At 39.9% G+C, this 15,906-nt stretch overlaps 1 protein-coding gene and 1 pseudogene across 1 annotated transcript; both read right to left on the minus strand.

Annotated features, from left to right (window-relative positions):
• Positions 1-912: 912 nt before the first annotated feature.
• On the minus strand, positions 913-6,146 carry LOC131303187 (probable L-type lectin-domain containing receptor kinase S.5). Its single transcript, XM_058329967.1, has 3 exons — positions 5,466-6,146; positions 2,055-2,646; positions 913-1,757 (listed from the first exon to the last, which is right to left on the minus strand). Exons 1-3 carry the CDS (start codon positions 6,129-6,131, stop codon positions 913-915), a joined length of 2,103 nt encoding a protein of 700 aa, XP_058185950.1. The 5' UTR covers positions 6,132-6,146.
• A 1,753-nt stretch (positions 6,147-7,899) lies between these two features.
• LOC131303188 (mediator of RNA polymerase II transcription subunit 33A-like) lies at positions 7,900-15,906 on the minus strand (annotated as a pseudogene).

Here is a 15,906-nt window from a genome sequence, read left to right on the forward strand (position 1 = left end):
CTATTTGGATTGCAAGGAATGACGCTATTTTCAACAATAAAATTGTGGATTGCAATCATTTGGGAGAGTTAATCAAATCAAGAGCAACCATGTGGATCAAAGCCAAGTTTGATATAAAGGTGTATACGGTGGAAGATATCAAAGCAAACCTTGACGGTGTTAGAAGACTCGTTATTTAGGTGTCTTTTTTGGGTGTAACTTTCCTTTTATTTTCCTTCCCTGTTTTGGGTTGTGGTGAACTTTCTGGTTCTCCCTTCCTTTTTACTCGATGTACCCATTTCGAGTTTAATAAAAATTTTCTTTTGCCGAGAAAAAAAAAAAAAATTCTAGCCTTTTGCAGATCCCTCTTTCTGATGTCTTAACATTTTGGCTTTTGCATAGAATATGGACTTTTAACAACTTCACGTGTAAACAAATCATCTTTTAACTGTTAAACGAAACCTGTTAGTACAAAGAAACACAAGTACAACAAAAGATAATTTTATACGAGAAAATCTTCTTTACGGCTGTTCCGGAAAGAAGAAGTTACTAAGCTCAATCTTGACTGTCCATCGTGTTTTTGAACGATCCGAATTGAAAACCAATTATGACCAGTAATAATTTATTATGATTAACTTTTCTCAGGAAAAGTTTTATTAAAATCTAGACTGTCCAAAATCGAAATGAACATGCGAGATTGAATAGCTCCGAAACATATGTTCACGGAGGCTCCGTGAAAAAGACTCTCAATCTATACACCATCACCCACCAAATGTAAAAGCTATTCCGCCATTCTTCTCCCGCCACTCAATAAACAAATCAGAGTAAATACATAAAATAAAATAAAAAAAGTGAGAAGGATGGAAATCTTCTGATTTCTTATTCCAGCGTTAACAACTATAGCTGGTACAAAAGACCAGAAAAAATAAGAACTTAAATGATATTAATGTAGCTGTCACTATATGGGCGTTGGATTTCTGGGTTAATGGCCACTGGTGCCGAACCTGATTTACAATCCGCTGCCGTAAAGAACATCTCGGGTCGGTGGTGGTGGCCGGAATATATGATGTCTTCCTCTAACATCGGCACGGGTGCCAACGTGTATGGCGGCTTGAATGACGGCACGTGGGGCACAGGCAACGAGCCCGATAGCATCTGAACAATTTCCTGAGTTTTGGGCCTTTCACTTGCTATCGGATGAGAACAGGCCAAACCCAGAAGCAAAAATCTTTGGGCCTCCTCCGCAACATAGTCCTCCCCGAGCCTACTGTCTACCGCCTCAAGTAACTGGCCCTTGCTATGCAAGACCCAGACCCAATCTACTAACAACGGGTATGTGCCAATTTGGTTCCCAGGCATACGACCACAAACCACTTCCAATAGAACTGCTCCAAAAGAATATACATCAGACTGCTCGGTGGCCTTGCCCGTGAACAAGTATTCGGGGGCCATGTACCCCGGTGTTCCCGGAATGCCTTGGGGTTCCGTGTACGAGGTTTTCTCGTAGTCTAGGGCTCGTGCAAGGCCAAAGTCTCCTAGCTTGGGGTTGAACTCAGCGTCAAGCATGATGTTACTGGCCTTGACGTCGCGGTGGACCACCCTCTTTTGGTACTCGTTGTGGAGGTAGTGGAGAGCAGAGGCTACCCCGGAGATGATCTTCCGACGGAGAGTCCAGCTCAACCGCGTGCGGTTGGCATCGTCGAAAAGGCTTTTGTCAAGGCTACCGTTGGGCATGTAGTCGTAAACCAGCAACAACTTTTCATGCTTGTGACACCATCCTGTGATAGAGATAGAAATGTTTTTGTGTTATGACTGTGTGTGTACAAGGGACAACTAACTATAAATTGAGAAACATTAATGTTAGGACAAAGAAAACTTTTTCCTAAAGTGCCACGAAAAGAGCAACTAGCGGTTGAGATTCACATTGATGTATGTGATCCAATCATTAAAATGATTCTCAATCACTGATTGCTCTTATTGGAACACTTTTGGGATAATTTTTTTTGGTACCTAGCATTAATTACTCTTTGAGAAATAGGCCATATGGGGAAGATTAGGATTGAAAAAGGACTAACCCTGAAATGGGACAAGGTATTTGTGCCCGAGTTGATTGATAATTGTAAGCTCTTGAAAGAAATCATCCTGACCCTTCAAACTCTCTCTAGAGAACATCTTCACCGCAACTGCCAAATTCTTTTGATTCGCCAAATACCCCTTGTAGACCACTCCATACCCACCTTGTCCCAACTTCCTCGTCTTATCAAAATTGTTTGTAGCCTTCTGCAATTCTTTGTACTGATACTTCCTCGGCATCCCGGGCATTCTCTTCAGTTTTCTCGACATTTGCCGATCGGACCGTTGTGATAACCACCTCTTTCGGAAGTATACTACCAAAACCAGTTTCGCCAGTAAAAGTACCGCCGTTGGTATCCCGATGATAAGGCCAATCTCCACACAATTTATGTCGTAGTAGTATTCCACTGTCAGGTTCCACCGTAGAACTCTGTTGAGTTCTGCTGAGTTGCCTGTTGATGCCGAAAACCCGAAATACGATTTCTGATTCACGACCCCTCTGAGCTCCAGATATGATGTAAGAATCGGGGTATCGGGTCTGGGAGGTGTTGGATCCGTTGGGTTTGCTTGTTTAGCCATGTAAACCGCGATGGACTGTTTATGTTTCGTTGGTCAAAAGAAAATTTAGTATGATAAAGCTAGGGTTTCCTTGGAAAACAATACTAGTAAATTGCATGTTAACAAAAAAAAAAAAATGTGCGAGAACAAGTGCACCAGGCAGTATTTGAGTTTTGGGCAAACATACCAATTCGAGAGTCATTCGTCTATCCTTACCGTTAAACTTGGACGGAAAATGCTCAAGGGACTAACGGATTAGGTGATGTGGCTCAAGGATTATGGGAACCTCAATGTCTGAAACACACAGAATAAAAACTAAGTCCTTTTCTTTTACGTCTTTCTTTCCCAGCCCTAAAACATAATCCCAAAACTCATTCCCCCCCCCCCCCCCCCCCCCCCCCCCCCCCCCCCCCATAGAATGAACTGAGCCCGATACCATTTCAATAAGAGCATCCTTACCCGGCTCAGCAAATTTTGGACAAAATTAATCCTCAAAACTCTTTCTTTTCTTTTTTTAAAACTTTAGCTAGTCACTTTTACATAATTGCACAAAACCAGCATTTTATTCTCACTATTTTCTCATTTAAATATACCTTGCCAATGGACCTGTTTGTGGCACAACATAATAGGCAAGAAATTATTGATTTTTGCGGAACTGATTATAGGTCCTACAAATACAATTCAAACCGTATGTTATTCTTAAAACATTTGTTAATCATATTTTTTAATATATATAAACAGACTCAAAAAAATTAAATGCCTTAATTTTTAATCCGTTTTAACCGGTGTTAAGATCTTATTATTCTAAAAGATTATAATTAAATTTTTTCCCTAGTGCTTTCATAATTGACCTTGTGGAGCAGAAATTTGATTATGAGAGCCCTAAAGACAAAATTTAATTATGACCTTTTGAAGTAATATAATCAGAATAATAAGATCTTCGTACCCATTCAAACAGATTGAAAATTGGAGCACTTAGTTTTTTTGACTGTTTATATATTTAAAAATATGGTCAAAAAATTAAATACTCCAATTTTTAATCAATTTAAACCGGTGTGAAGATTTTACTATTTTAATCATATTATTCGAAAGAGTCATAATGAAATATTGTCGCTAAGGCTTTCATAATGAACTCTGTGGAGTAGAAACTTTATTATAAGAGCCTTAAAAATAAAATTTAATTATGACATTTTAGAATAATATGATCAGAGTAATAAGATCTTCGCACCGGTTCAACCGGATTGAAAATTAGAGAATTTAATTTTTTATCATATTTTTTCGTTAGTTTCGTTGATGGTGTTAACGATTTTACCAATTTAGAATGTAAAACAAACTACAGGGTTTATTTGGTAGTAATTGAAACTAGAGGGATGAAATTGAGACAACTGTAAAATAAAAAGGACGATTTCGAAAATTTGCCCTATTTTTTTTATTCAATATTATCGTGTTTGATAGATCTTAATTAATTTTGTTAAACGAAGGTTTCGAAATCGTAGAAAACATTATAAATTGTGAAATATAGACAATTATTTAAATGTGCCAAAAAAAGATTAATAATTTGGGACGGAGGGATTACTATTTTAGGGATACTAGCTAGACCAAAAATAATTGGAGGATCCGCATCGCTCATTTCATTGGTGTACAGTCGTTGACAAGATCATTTGTAAACAAGGTCATCTAACTATATACTTCCTCCGTTCCAAAATGAGAATCATATAACTATTCCAGATGGTTCAAAAAAATGTATATATCTTTTCAATCTATAATGCTAAAAATCCAATATGTATCATGTTTCATAGATCTTAATTAGTTTTATTAGATACTCCCTCCGTCCCTAAATAAGTGTCCGGCGCGCAAAACTAGGCCTTCAAAAAGATGCATTTATTTCGTTAAAATTTTTTTTTTCACAAATCAATAAATAGCAATGAGTTCTATTAGATTGTGAAAAAAAATTAAATTTTTTAATAAAAAAATATGCATTTTTTGTAATGCCTAGTTTTGCGCGCCGAACACTTATTTAGGGACGGAGAGAGTAATTTTTAAAATCAAAAAAAATATTACTTAAAAAATATAAACAAGATAAAAGTAACAGAAAAAATAAAAGTGAACTCTCATTTGGGAACAGAGATAGTATCAAACATCATATTTTTCCTTAAAAAAAATTTGTTTAGATACCTACGAACTCTCATTTGTTTAGATATATGAGGGAGTCCTAATTTTAGTTAAAATACGGACATTCCCATTTCTTTCATTTTCTGATCGAATTTCGATAATTTGAACCTACAAAGGGATGATCTGGACTGATGATTTCCTAGGGTATGTTGAAAAGTTTATTCATGTATAAAGAATTTGATAAAGCTAAAAATAAAAATTTGTTCGATAAGTTTATTGTTGCTACTTGCAAATCTCAACTTTATTCTTTAGCCTCTCGATTCTTCAAGGGGAGAAGGGGAGGTCAGGGAAAAAGTGAGAGAGAGAGAGAGCGGGGGGGGGGGGAAAGAGGAGAGGAAATATGCACGTTTCATAAATGCCTTTAATGATATCAGATGGAGCTGATTTTTTACGAAGACCCTTAAACAAGATATTTTAATCAAATTGAGTGACTCCGATTATCTTTTTTGAACACAGGACAGGCCCAAAAGCGAGTTGTACGCGCTGACTGTGCAGCCCTTTAGCATTATTGTTTCTAGTTGTTGATGCGGGTGGTTTTATATATGTATATTGTGTGAAGCTCACACGTATTCAACTTCCGATGTACCAAAAAACAAACATGTATTGAACGGTTCAAAACATCTGTGTCCAAACTTCTGTGCTTATATTGCAACTATCGGAATGAAGTTCCATCGATTAATTACCTTTTTGATACCGTCGTACTGGACCCATACATTGAAGAAATTGTGCGTCGTTCCATAGGGCGGAACCAGTTCAAACCCGAGTGGGCTCAACGAGGTGGTGCTGTTAGATATGACGGAGTTTATATTAAGTCCGACGTGGTTCGAGTCGGGGTCGAAATCTTCTTTAAACGTGTCGAGCTCAATTGCGATAATCTGGTTCGAAACGTCGCCGTCGGTGGTGAAATTGGTCAGACCCAAGTACCCGCCGAAGCTATTCGGCGGGAGATTGAGGTCCGGCGCCACCACAAACGTCAGGCCTTCACCAGGGGTAGGAAAACCGATCTTTTGGTTGAGGTTCACGAGGAACGAGGTGTTAAACGACGCCACTTGGTCGGAGTAAGTGTCGTTTCGGCCTTCCCATAGCTTGAAAGACTTGTCGTATAAAATTCGACCGGATTGGTTGGTGGGTTGGGTGTACTCGGACGACTCCAGCGTGACATGGAGGGTGCCGCTGGCTAGCGTTGAAGCATTGCTGGCTAAGTACAATTTGTGGGTGTTGGAGTTGGAGGTGTTGAAGTCATCGTACGTAATAGTGCAGGTTTTGAGTCTGGCGGAGACCGGAGGTGCTGCCGCGAGTAAAGAGAGGAGGAGCACGACGGCTGGGATTGGATTCGCCGGCAGTTCCATTTCGACGACTGGGTTTTTTGGGGAATGTGGAAATGGGAACAGAGATTTGAGAGAGGGGGTTTTTATGGGACTTTTGGTGCAAACGGGAGAGAGGACCGTCTATTTTTTCTCGGAGAGAGTAAGAAAAAAGTCGGAGAACATCTAGATTCAGGATATTAACTATAAATCTGAACCGTTTATTTTTTCTTTTTTGAACATTTTCATGTTCCGAGAGATATGTATCCTAACATTTTTGGAGGTCTAATATTATTCACTCCTCCTAGAGAACGGCCATATATAGGATACGTGCTTCAATTCGGAGCACTTTAATATCACAAATTCTCGTAGAGTTCACGACAAAATGTATGAATTCTGTATAAATGTGTAATTCTAAAATAATTCGGAGTATCATATGGCTGTGTTTTGGGACTAGTGAATACTCCAGAGGAGAAGGAAAGGGAAATTGAAAGAGGGAGGGAGAGGGAAGGGTTTGAAGTTTGAACAGGCCAATGGTCTTCTCTCCATCTCCATTTCCATTGCTTTGAACCTTCTTAGTTTTGGACTAAAATACAAGTCCGAATTTTGACCTATGAAACTAGTAGGAGGTCAATCTTGAAAGTCCATCTCCATTTCCATTGCTTTGAACCTTCTTAGTTTTGGACTAAAATACAAGTCCGAATTTTGACCTATGAAACTAGTAGGAGGTCAATCTTGAAAGTAAAGCATGCTGTCGCAGCTGTCGTCACTACAAGAAAAATCACATTAAGTGACGAGTAAAAATCGTGACAAATTGTATATTTTTCGTCACAAATAGTATAGGTGACAAACAAAAAATTGTCGACTAAAAGTTGTCGAGGATTCCTCCCTGGTGACGAAATCTGTTTTTCGTCACCCATAGTGCCTTTTGACGACGAAAATTTTCGTCACGGAAAAATTACTTGGTGACGACAAAAATTCATCACCAATTGTATTTTTTATGACAGCATTTCGTCACCGTTGCCATAATTATTTGTCACCTATTTTCAACTTCGTCAGTAATTGTGGCAAGTAATTGATCAAGTTAAGCACATAGGTGACAAAAAAAAATTTCGTCACCGAAGGATTTAATTAAAAATAATAATGAAAAATAATAAAAGTGAATATTTTCACCTAAAATTACAAATTAAAACCAATCAGTGACGAAAGATTGTGGATCACCTACACTCTTCTTACAATACAATATTATCATGTTCATTTCAATACTCAGACAAACAAATATATTATACATTACCCCATATATAATAATAGCCAACACATCTTCATAAACCAATATAATCATGTCCAAATTAAACATCCATTAATCAGGAGAACTATGTACTTTACACCAAAATGTCACATCCACCCATAGGGTATAAAGCATCAATGTCCACATGAAAAAAACATGAAATGTAGACCATACCATATATGTTCATCATAGTTCGGTAGCATCATTAAAATAAAAAAAGAAGAGTCGAAACTTCAACCAAAAATGAGTCTTCATAGAAGCGTATATCCAGAAAAGAAGACTCGGAACTTCATCCAAAAAAAGAGTTTTCATAGAAGCATATATCCAAACAAAAAGTCCTCGTAGTAGAGCATATATATTCCATTTTCCTCGCTATCAAAATTATGCATATTCAATCTGCACACATGAAAAGTTGGATAAAGTAATTTGGTTATGATGTTAATAGAACACAAAACATTATGTAAACTTTACAACATACAAATGAAACAACAAGTGAGGACCTAACTCAAAATACAACACAACTCAAAATACAACACGAGTACCACGACCTTTAGCAAGGAAAAGCTCACCTCATGGGATGATTAATGCACAGAACCGAACTTTTAAAGAGACGAAAAGCCTCATACTCTTGTATAACTTGGTCGCCTTTTTATCAGTAAAGTGTATGTCTACCAGCCATGTTTAATTGATCCAATGGTATAATCAGATTCTAAGCATAGTTGTGCTATTATTGGCAAATATTTGTGGGAGCTTTACCCATGACCGTTTGAAAAATTAAGGTCCATACTTATAGTCCTACTATATTTAAATGCAGAATGTAGAATAATAAAAAGATTGTTATGTTAAGCTACAAGATTTTATACACCCAAGGAGTTGTGTCCCCATATATGTCATGTCCCCACCTTAAAGAGGTGGAAACCCCTCTGTTTTGGGACACGACGGATTAGCAGACCCCAAACCACATATCAGCATCAGATGGAAAAGTCCAATGATGAGCATCAACAACTACATCAGATCTCTATAGATGAAGATATACCACGGCAGTAATAGCAGAGCAAAACCAGAGTAGTAAGAGTCCAAAACCAGAGCAATAATAGCCCAGAAACTCCATGATTATCAGCTACAACAGAAACCAAGCTGGACAGTGTCAAACATTAGGTTTCTTGATGGAAAGCCACAGCAGCAAACAACATAGCAATACCAAAGCAAGAGGAATACAACATAAACTATTTGTTTCTTGATTGACTATTTGTGTCTGTCCATCTATTTTGGACAGACTTATAGGATGTAGAGATAGTTAACATCAAACCAGAGAACATAAAAACTTTCATAATCTCTATAAATAGAAAATATATGCTTAAAAAGGGCACAAAAAAAAGTAGAAAACCAAACCAACAAAAATATAGTCCCCACTCCAGCCCAGTTTTCTCTTGATGAATTTAAATAGGGAAAGCATGATGTACTAACCAGAAAGTCGCTAACCGGTGAATCCTTGGTGTTTAAGAAACGCCATAACACTAGCCAAAGTCCTCCCATGTTCCTCTTTTGCCTCTACTAGCTCATCTATCTTATTGTTTGCTACTTCATTTCCTTCCACTTACTCTTGAAGAAGAGCAGTACATGTCCATGTTGATAAAACTAAAAAAAGAAGTTACAAATTAAGCAGAAGAGGCCACAAAAAACAATAGCCAAAACAATCCTAAACTTAAGAGGCACTACAAAGAGATCCAAGGATCAACAACAATAGGCACAAGGGCAGAAAAGAACGCAAAAAGGCAGCAGCAAAAGAAGCATCAAAAAAGGGAAGAAAATTAGACCTGTTTGTTGTGTTTTTTTTATCGCTCCTACAAGACCACAAACTAACAGAGAAAGAAAGGGTTTCTCTTCGACAGAGTCGACACTGGTTCAAACTTCCAATGGTTGACATGCATAAAAATGTGAAAGCGTATATGAAATCTCAAGCAGACGGACTAACATGTCACAAGTTCACGAGGAGACAATCTTCCATGGGCACAAGCCGTCAGAGAAGCATCAAGCACGAAAGGAACTGCTTCCAGAATGTCCCAAGCTGGTAATTTAAGTCTAAAGGAGGAATCTTCTGCCACAGTGCCAGAAGAATTACTACTCCCAGAAGTTGCAGGTGTCACTGGCTGACTACCTCTAATTACCTTTCTAAACATCATGTTCAAGAGCCCATCAACAATCCGATGAACAGGACTACCATGTATGAGACCAGAGAGGATTGAAGCCATACATTCTTGATGCTGCCGGTACCAGCGTTTTAACTTTGGAAATGAATCCATGAATATTTGCTCCGTCGAAGACGGGCTTGCAAATTTCGACACTCTCTTGCTTTTATGTTGGTCCTTCGATGTGTTCGCATATGAAGCTAATTGGAAGTTGCGCACCAATAAGAGGTATTCTGGAGTCAGTTGAGATCCCACTGGAGCCACATCTCCCATAACATGTTCAAGAGGTGGACGATCAAATCTCCATAGCTTCAGCAGAAGAGTGAATGCATTGGAGAAGACAGCATGGGAAGAGATTTCTTCTCCAGTGCTAAGAGTCCATGGGTACACATGAGCCAAAAACCTCACAGATTGGCATCAATGCACCTGTGAGTTGTGGAACCTGGACAGACAATCACAAAAAAGAAAAAAAAGAAACGAAATGGAAAATCAATGGCAGATGTTGAGGTATGGGGATTTTTACATGCACAAAAGCTCACCCTCTCGCTTTGGTTTCCATTCTGATTTCTGTCTTTCATACATCTTATGACCTTAAACATATACCATCCATTGCCTGAACTAAGCGCAATACTCATGTGTTGTGTTTTTACAATACAAAGATAAATATAATAAGGTAATGCATATAGAAGGCATTTTCCACTCAGATGAGGAGCGGCATATGTATTGTCTAGTTTCTTTCTAGTGCACAACTGTCACATAATTGTGTAGACTTTCTTCATCATATCACAAGGAATGAAGTCCTCTTCTCTGTTCTTAGCAATTTGAAAAAGGAAAGAGCTTATATTAACGATTTGTATAACTTGACTGTGAAAAGTAACAAATTACTATAAGCACTTCAGTCTTGTTCATTATGTCTCTAAAGCAAATTTAACTATATAAGATGAAAAGATTGCATGCCTCTAGAAGCTCAACCTACCACGCCATGTACGGAAAAAATCTGAACATGATCAATAGACGATATCCCCACAAGGAGAACATTCAGAAATGGAGCATAACCTATCAAATGACTCTCGCTTCCAGAGTAATCTGAAGGAACTGGAGGTGACAGCAGTTTTGTAATCAAAAGAACAGTATGTTCCTGCAAGTAGAGAGGAAAAATATAGTTTAAAAATCAGGAGCAAAAGGAGGGTGAAAAACTGAAAGAAATATCTACGCTCAAGAATATACTACAAAAGATCCATTAGAGTGATTCCATAATGTGCAGCAAGGTACCTGAATATTCCAACCGCGTATTAGAGATGCCCCACAAAGAATTTTCGCAGCAGATATTTTCTCCTCATCAGAACCACTGACTGTGATCTCATATATCTTTTCTATTTCTGCTAAGCTTCCATCAAATCCACAAGTTTAAATTCAGTTGCCATACAACTGGTAACTTAACAAAAAGACCATATGATATAGTTGGCTTCAGGAAAGAAAGGATTTGGCTGAAGAACATTTCTTATTGTTTACCAATAAGAAATGTTATAGTTACTCGTATGGTTGCCACTTTCACATGAGCCGAGAGTTGAAACCAATGCATTTACCATTGGAGGTGTTAGAGGGGACCCCTTCATCGAGGATGACCAACCAGGTGTTTGAGCGGAAGTGCTATGAGGTATTTGGTTGCTGCGGCCTTTTACATAGCCAGGCCATAAAAATGCTGACGTGTCCAAAAGATTTTTAGCGATGCAAGCCTCAACAATCAGATGCCTCATGTTTCCAGCTGCAAATGAGTTTTTATTAGTCTGCTGCACGTCAAATAAGTGGCACTGTGATACAGAACCCACTGAAGTGAGCTAGAAAAATAATGAACTATGAAAACCCAAGATGAACATCATTGAAAAGCAATGATATCAAATTTTTGTTGCCCTTATATTTTGTGCTAGTACAAACATGTCAAGCAAGAATGCTTTACCGACATGATCAGCTTATTGTAAAAAAACACACCTCTAAGTCGTTTAAAAAAAGCCACAACTGTAATGTGAAATTGGAGGAAGCAAGCTATGTAAGTTCTAAATTATGACGAGACTTCCATGACCCAAAAATATCATCTAGAAAGATGCAAGGTTTTTTCCTGTTCCGGAATTAATTTGTAGAAGCCTGATATGCATTCTTGGGTCCATTCCATGACACCTCGAGTATTAGGGCAAAAGCAGAGATCTACCAAGGTATCAAAGCCTCAACTCCACGAGCCTTTAGCTTCAAACTCTCTGTTTTTCCTACTTTATTTGCACTCGATAATCAGTGTTTTTTGACTTTGATTATTAGCAATGGGTGATCTAACCCAGTTGGTGTGAGAAAGATAATTGATACTTACAATAATTCACTGGCATGTCATTCAATCTCAGTCCATCAAGGTCTCCTCCATTCCCAACTGTTACGCCTGAAAGAAACATCATTGCTTTGGCAGCAGCTTGATTGGCTACTTGATTGTTTCCGAAAAGTAACAATTTGGCCTAGGAACAGCGAGTAGTGCAGTTCTAGGCCTGATGCGGGCGTGTCAGGGCAGGATTGCTGCCCAAATTCGTATCAAGGCCTGTATGCCTCATGCAAGGACTGGATTGCAGTCCAAATTTGTATCAAGGCCTGAAAGCCTCAATCTGACTTCTAATCGAACGAAAGTGCACGGCCTAAGGGTGGAGACCGTGAGGATGTTCGTGGTTTGCCTTTGCGGGCTAAGGACTTAAAATTTCCTAATCGTATGAAAAATGGACAGAAAGGTAGAGCAATGCCTAAAACAGAAATAAAAGAACTTTATTAACGGTTTAATAAAGTCTGATTACAAGGAAATGAAATAAAATCTAGGGTGGCTAGATTGAACGGGAAACTAAAGATAATAGAAAGATAAATTTGCATAAGCCGGGGGCTTGATGGTCGTGGACCCTTTGCCAAGGTTCAACTCTGGTATTTATAGGCAGATGTTCCAGGTCTTGAGCTGTTCAAGCTGCTTCAACAGGCCTTCATGCATGGCTGCCAAGTGTCCCTTTTGAGCTGCTTCAAAATGCTCCAATGAGAGGCTATTCTTTGATAAAAACGTGCCTTTTACTCCAAGGAAATGGTAAAGGCCTGAAAAATCCTTCTTTTCTGCATATAACTTTGAAAAAGGGCAAAGAAAATTTCAGTTTCTGCAGTATCCAGGCCATTCCGGGCCCACCACAGCTGCAGACCAATACTTCACCAGGCCTTTCTTATCATTTTATTGGACCTTGCATACTTGTGGGCCCTCTAAATCCTCTGAGGTTCATCTTTTACGGAAGAAGGATCCAGAAACAAAGGATTAACCAGACCTGGATGAGCTGCTTGTGAGCAGCTTGCGTAGGTCTGCATGAATCATTCACCAACAGCCCCAAAGGCTGCATGTGTGCCACCTGTCTCTGGCCTTGCTTCATGCTGAAGAATGGGGTCCCATCAGTTCAGACCTTGAGCTGCTTATGAGCAGCTTACCCAGACCTGCCTATCAGGAATATTCTAGGCCTTTGAGCTGCTTGTGAGCAGCTTAAGGCCTTCGAGCTCCTTGTGAGCTGCTTGTGAGCAGCTTAAGGCCTTTGAGCTACTTGTGAGCTGCTTGTGAGCAGTTTAAGGCCTTTGAGCTCCTTGTGAGCTGCTTGTGAGCAGTTTAAGGCCTTTGAGCTACTTGTGAGCAGCTTAAGGCCCCCTCATTCTCATTAAAGGCTTTAACGATGCTCTTAAAGTAGTGGGCCTTTCATCAATTGGGCCTGAACTTACTGGTAAATCATGGGCCTTTGCCCAATGTAAGCTTTCTGAGCCCAAGCCTAGTGAGAAAATGAAGGCTTCTACCGATTTGGGCCCATTTCTTAGGCCTTTGTTACTTCTAGGAATTTGGGTTAGGCCTGGACGAAATACTCAGGCCTGGTGGACTGATTCAAGCCCTAGGCCTTTGACTGATTTAGGCCTATATGGAAGGCCATCATTTCTTAAGAACCGGCCCTAATTCGTGGGCAATTGGTCGTAAGGTCTTTCAAGGCTAGGGTCTCGACCCTCGAGGCTACCTTTTAACCCGTAAATCCATTTCCTGATTTTTGGCCAAAAATGGGTGTAAACATTGCCCCCCCATGCCTTGATTCTTTATTTTTAGGATCAAGGCATGTATAAAAAGTAAAACCATTTTTTGGCATCCAAACAGGCCTCGATTCCAATTTTTGCATGTATTCTTTTGATTGTCTTTCCTATGGACTTAGTAGGCATTAAACATTTTTCAAACATGCTTTCAGGCCTCCCTGACAGTATTCTCTAAATTCAGACCTTGGAATGAGTCTGCCAACCATATTTTTGTTGGACAGGCCTGTGAAAGGCCTCTCTTAAAGATGAAAGGCCTCAATCTGCATCCTTTAGGGCTGTTTAGAGCAATTGGATGATGATCATGCCTATACTATAGTTGAATCTCAAGGCTCATTGCCTCTTATTAGCCATGTTTACGCCAATAGAGGCTATGCGTTCAAGCCTGAAACCATGTTTGAAAGGCCTAAACTTCCACTTAGAGTGTTTATAATGAAGATTCAGGCCTACTTAAAGAGCTCAAAGGGCCTTCATCTTTGTGGAAAAGGCCTTCATACACCGATACGAGGCCTCTTTTCAGTCCCGGTTGCAGAGCAGCTCCAAACCTATGAAAGGTTTGCAACAAGGCCTGGAAATACGTTGAAAGGCCTTAAAAGGTGGCTCAGGCCGAAAGGAAGAGCTTAAAGGGCCTCATTTCTTGCAAAAAGGTCTATTTAAATGAAATAAAAGGCCTCCACCTCCGCAGAAAAGGTCTGGTATGAACTTAAAAATAAGGCCTACTCAATGACTGGTAGGCCTTGGCCGAACATCTTAAAGATGCATGTTCGGCCTTTGAAGGGCTTTCCTCTACTTAGCCCTTCCCACAACCATGATGTTTTCGTGTAAGCCAAGTGAATAACACTCGCTTTTGATGTGCCCCACAAATCCAATGTGGGAGCGATTCCACAGCTTTTAGGCCTATAGTTGGCCTACGCTTGTAATGCCTTTTGGCAGGTCGGACAATGCCAAAAAGGCCTTCGTTAACCGGGGGAGGAGGGGGATCTCCAATCACAAAAGAATCATGATCAAGCCTTGGAGTGTCACCGTTTTCCTCCTCTTCATGTCGTTCCTCCTTTTATAGAACAACCGCAACATGCAATTCAGACCTGTCTATTAAGCTGATGGCAGGTCTGGATCGTACCTGATCTGCATCAATGATCTGCTCATCACTAAGGACTGAATCTGGATGTGGTAGCCCTTCAGAGACTTTAGAAAGCTCTTAAGAGGAGAAAATGGGCTGATCTTGCCTCATGATTGGACTTTCCATGATCTGGCTTGTCTCAGGCTTGAGATCTTGCTCCCCTTGCGTCGAAACAGGCCTATCATTTTGCTCCTCCAAACCTGGAAATAACTTTCCATCTAGGAGTTTTTGAAAGACTCCTGAATGTAGGCTGCTGCACTCAGGCCTGAAATCGTTGTCGTGATCATCCTGAGGTTTATCATCCAGGCCTTGTTGCTGTTCGGGAATCGTTGAAGGCCTGAATTGAGAATTTTGCCCCCCGAATGCAATTTCTTGGCCTCCTTGCCCCCGGAGTGTAATTCCTTGGCTTTCTTGCCCCTCGAGTGCAGGGCTTTCGAGAGCTAAGGCCTGAGGGAAGCCGAGAGGCCTAGTGGGCTTACTAGAAGCTTGTTTAGACACATTCAGGCCTGAAGTCGAGCCTAAAGTGCCAAACCGTGGTACCGGTGGTGGAGTAGGAGTTGACAACTTATCCTTAAGTTTAGCCAACGCTTCAATAATGGCTTGATTGGAGTTTATAATGGCCTGGTTGGATTCTTCAAGCCTACACAAAGCTGCATCCCAAGGATCAGTAAACTCCTGTGAGAGTTCTTCGTTGGATGAAACGGTATAGGACTGGATGTTGATGTTTTCTTCAACTTGGCCTCCAAAGTTCTGAGTATGAGGACCACCAAAGCCACAATTTTGGAATTCAGGCTGCTCGGGCAGGCCTGAATGCATGATACTTGAATAGCCACGTGACTTAGCATTAAGAAGATAGGCTACCTCATTGCGTAATTGGCATTCCTCATCTTCAAGTCTGCCAATTTCGTCTTCAAGCCTTCTAACTGCATCGTTGTAGTAGTGTTGTGCGTCGAGAAACCAACCCTCCATAGGATTGAGTCGATACTTCTCCATGTTGAGACGGTTGATCTCATCTTCAAGTTCATCGACCTTATCATAGCGCCAACTAATTTCTTCTTCAAGACGCCGAATCTCAACATCCAATTCAATGTATTGAATTGACAT

This window comes from Rhododendron vialii, chromosome 10a, assembly GCF_030253575.1.
Source record: "Rhododendron vialii isolate Sample 1 chromosome 10a, ASM3025357v1".
NCBI lineage: Eukaryota > Viridiplantae > Streptophyta > Magnoliopsida > Ericales > Ericaceae > Rhododendron > Rhododendron vialii.

What these genes read in the sequence shown, in the direction of transcription:
- LOC131303187 (XM_058329967.1), bottom strand. Translation starts at nt 6,131, where the DNA reads ATGGAACTGCCGGCGAATCCAATCCCAGCCGTCGTGCTCCTCCTCTCT. An exon ending in AGTACGACGGTATCAAAAAG is followed by an intron (nt 2,647 to 5,465) that starts GTAATTAATCGA and finishes AAACATAAACAG; the next exon opens with TCCATCGCGGTTTACATGGC. An exon ending in ATACCTTGTCCCATTTCAGG is followed by an intron (nt 1,758 to 2,054) that starts GTTAGTCCTTTT and finishes TCTCTATCACAG; the next exon opens with GATGGTGTCACAAGCATGAA.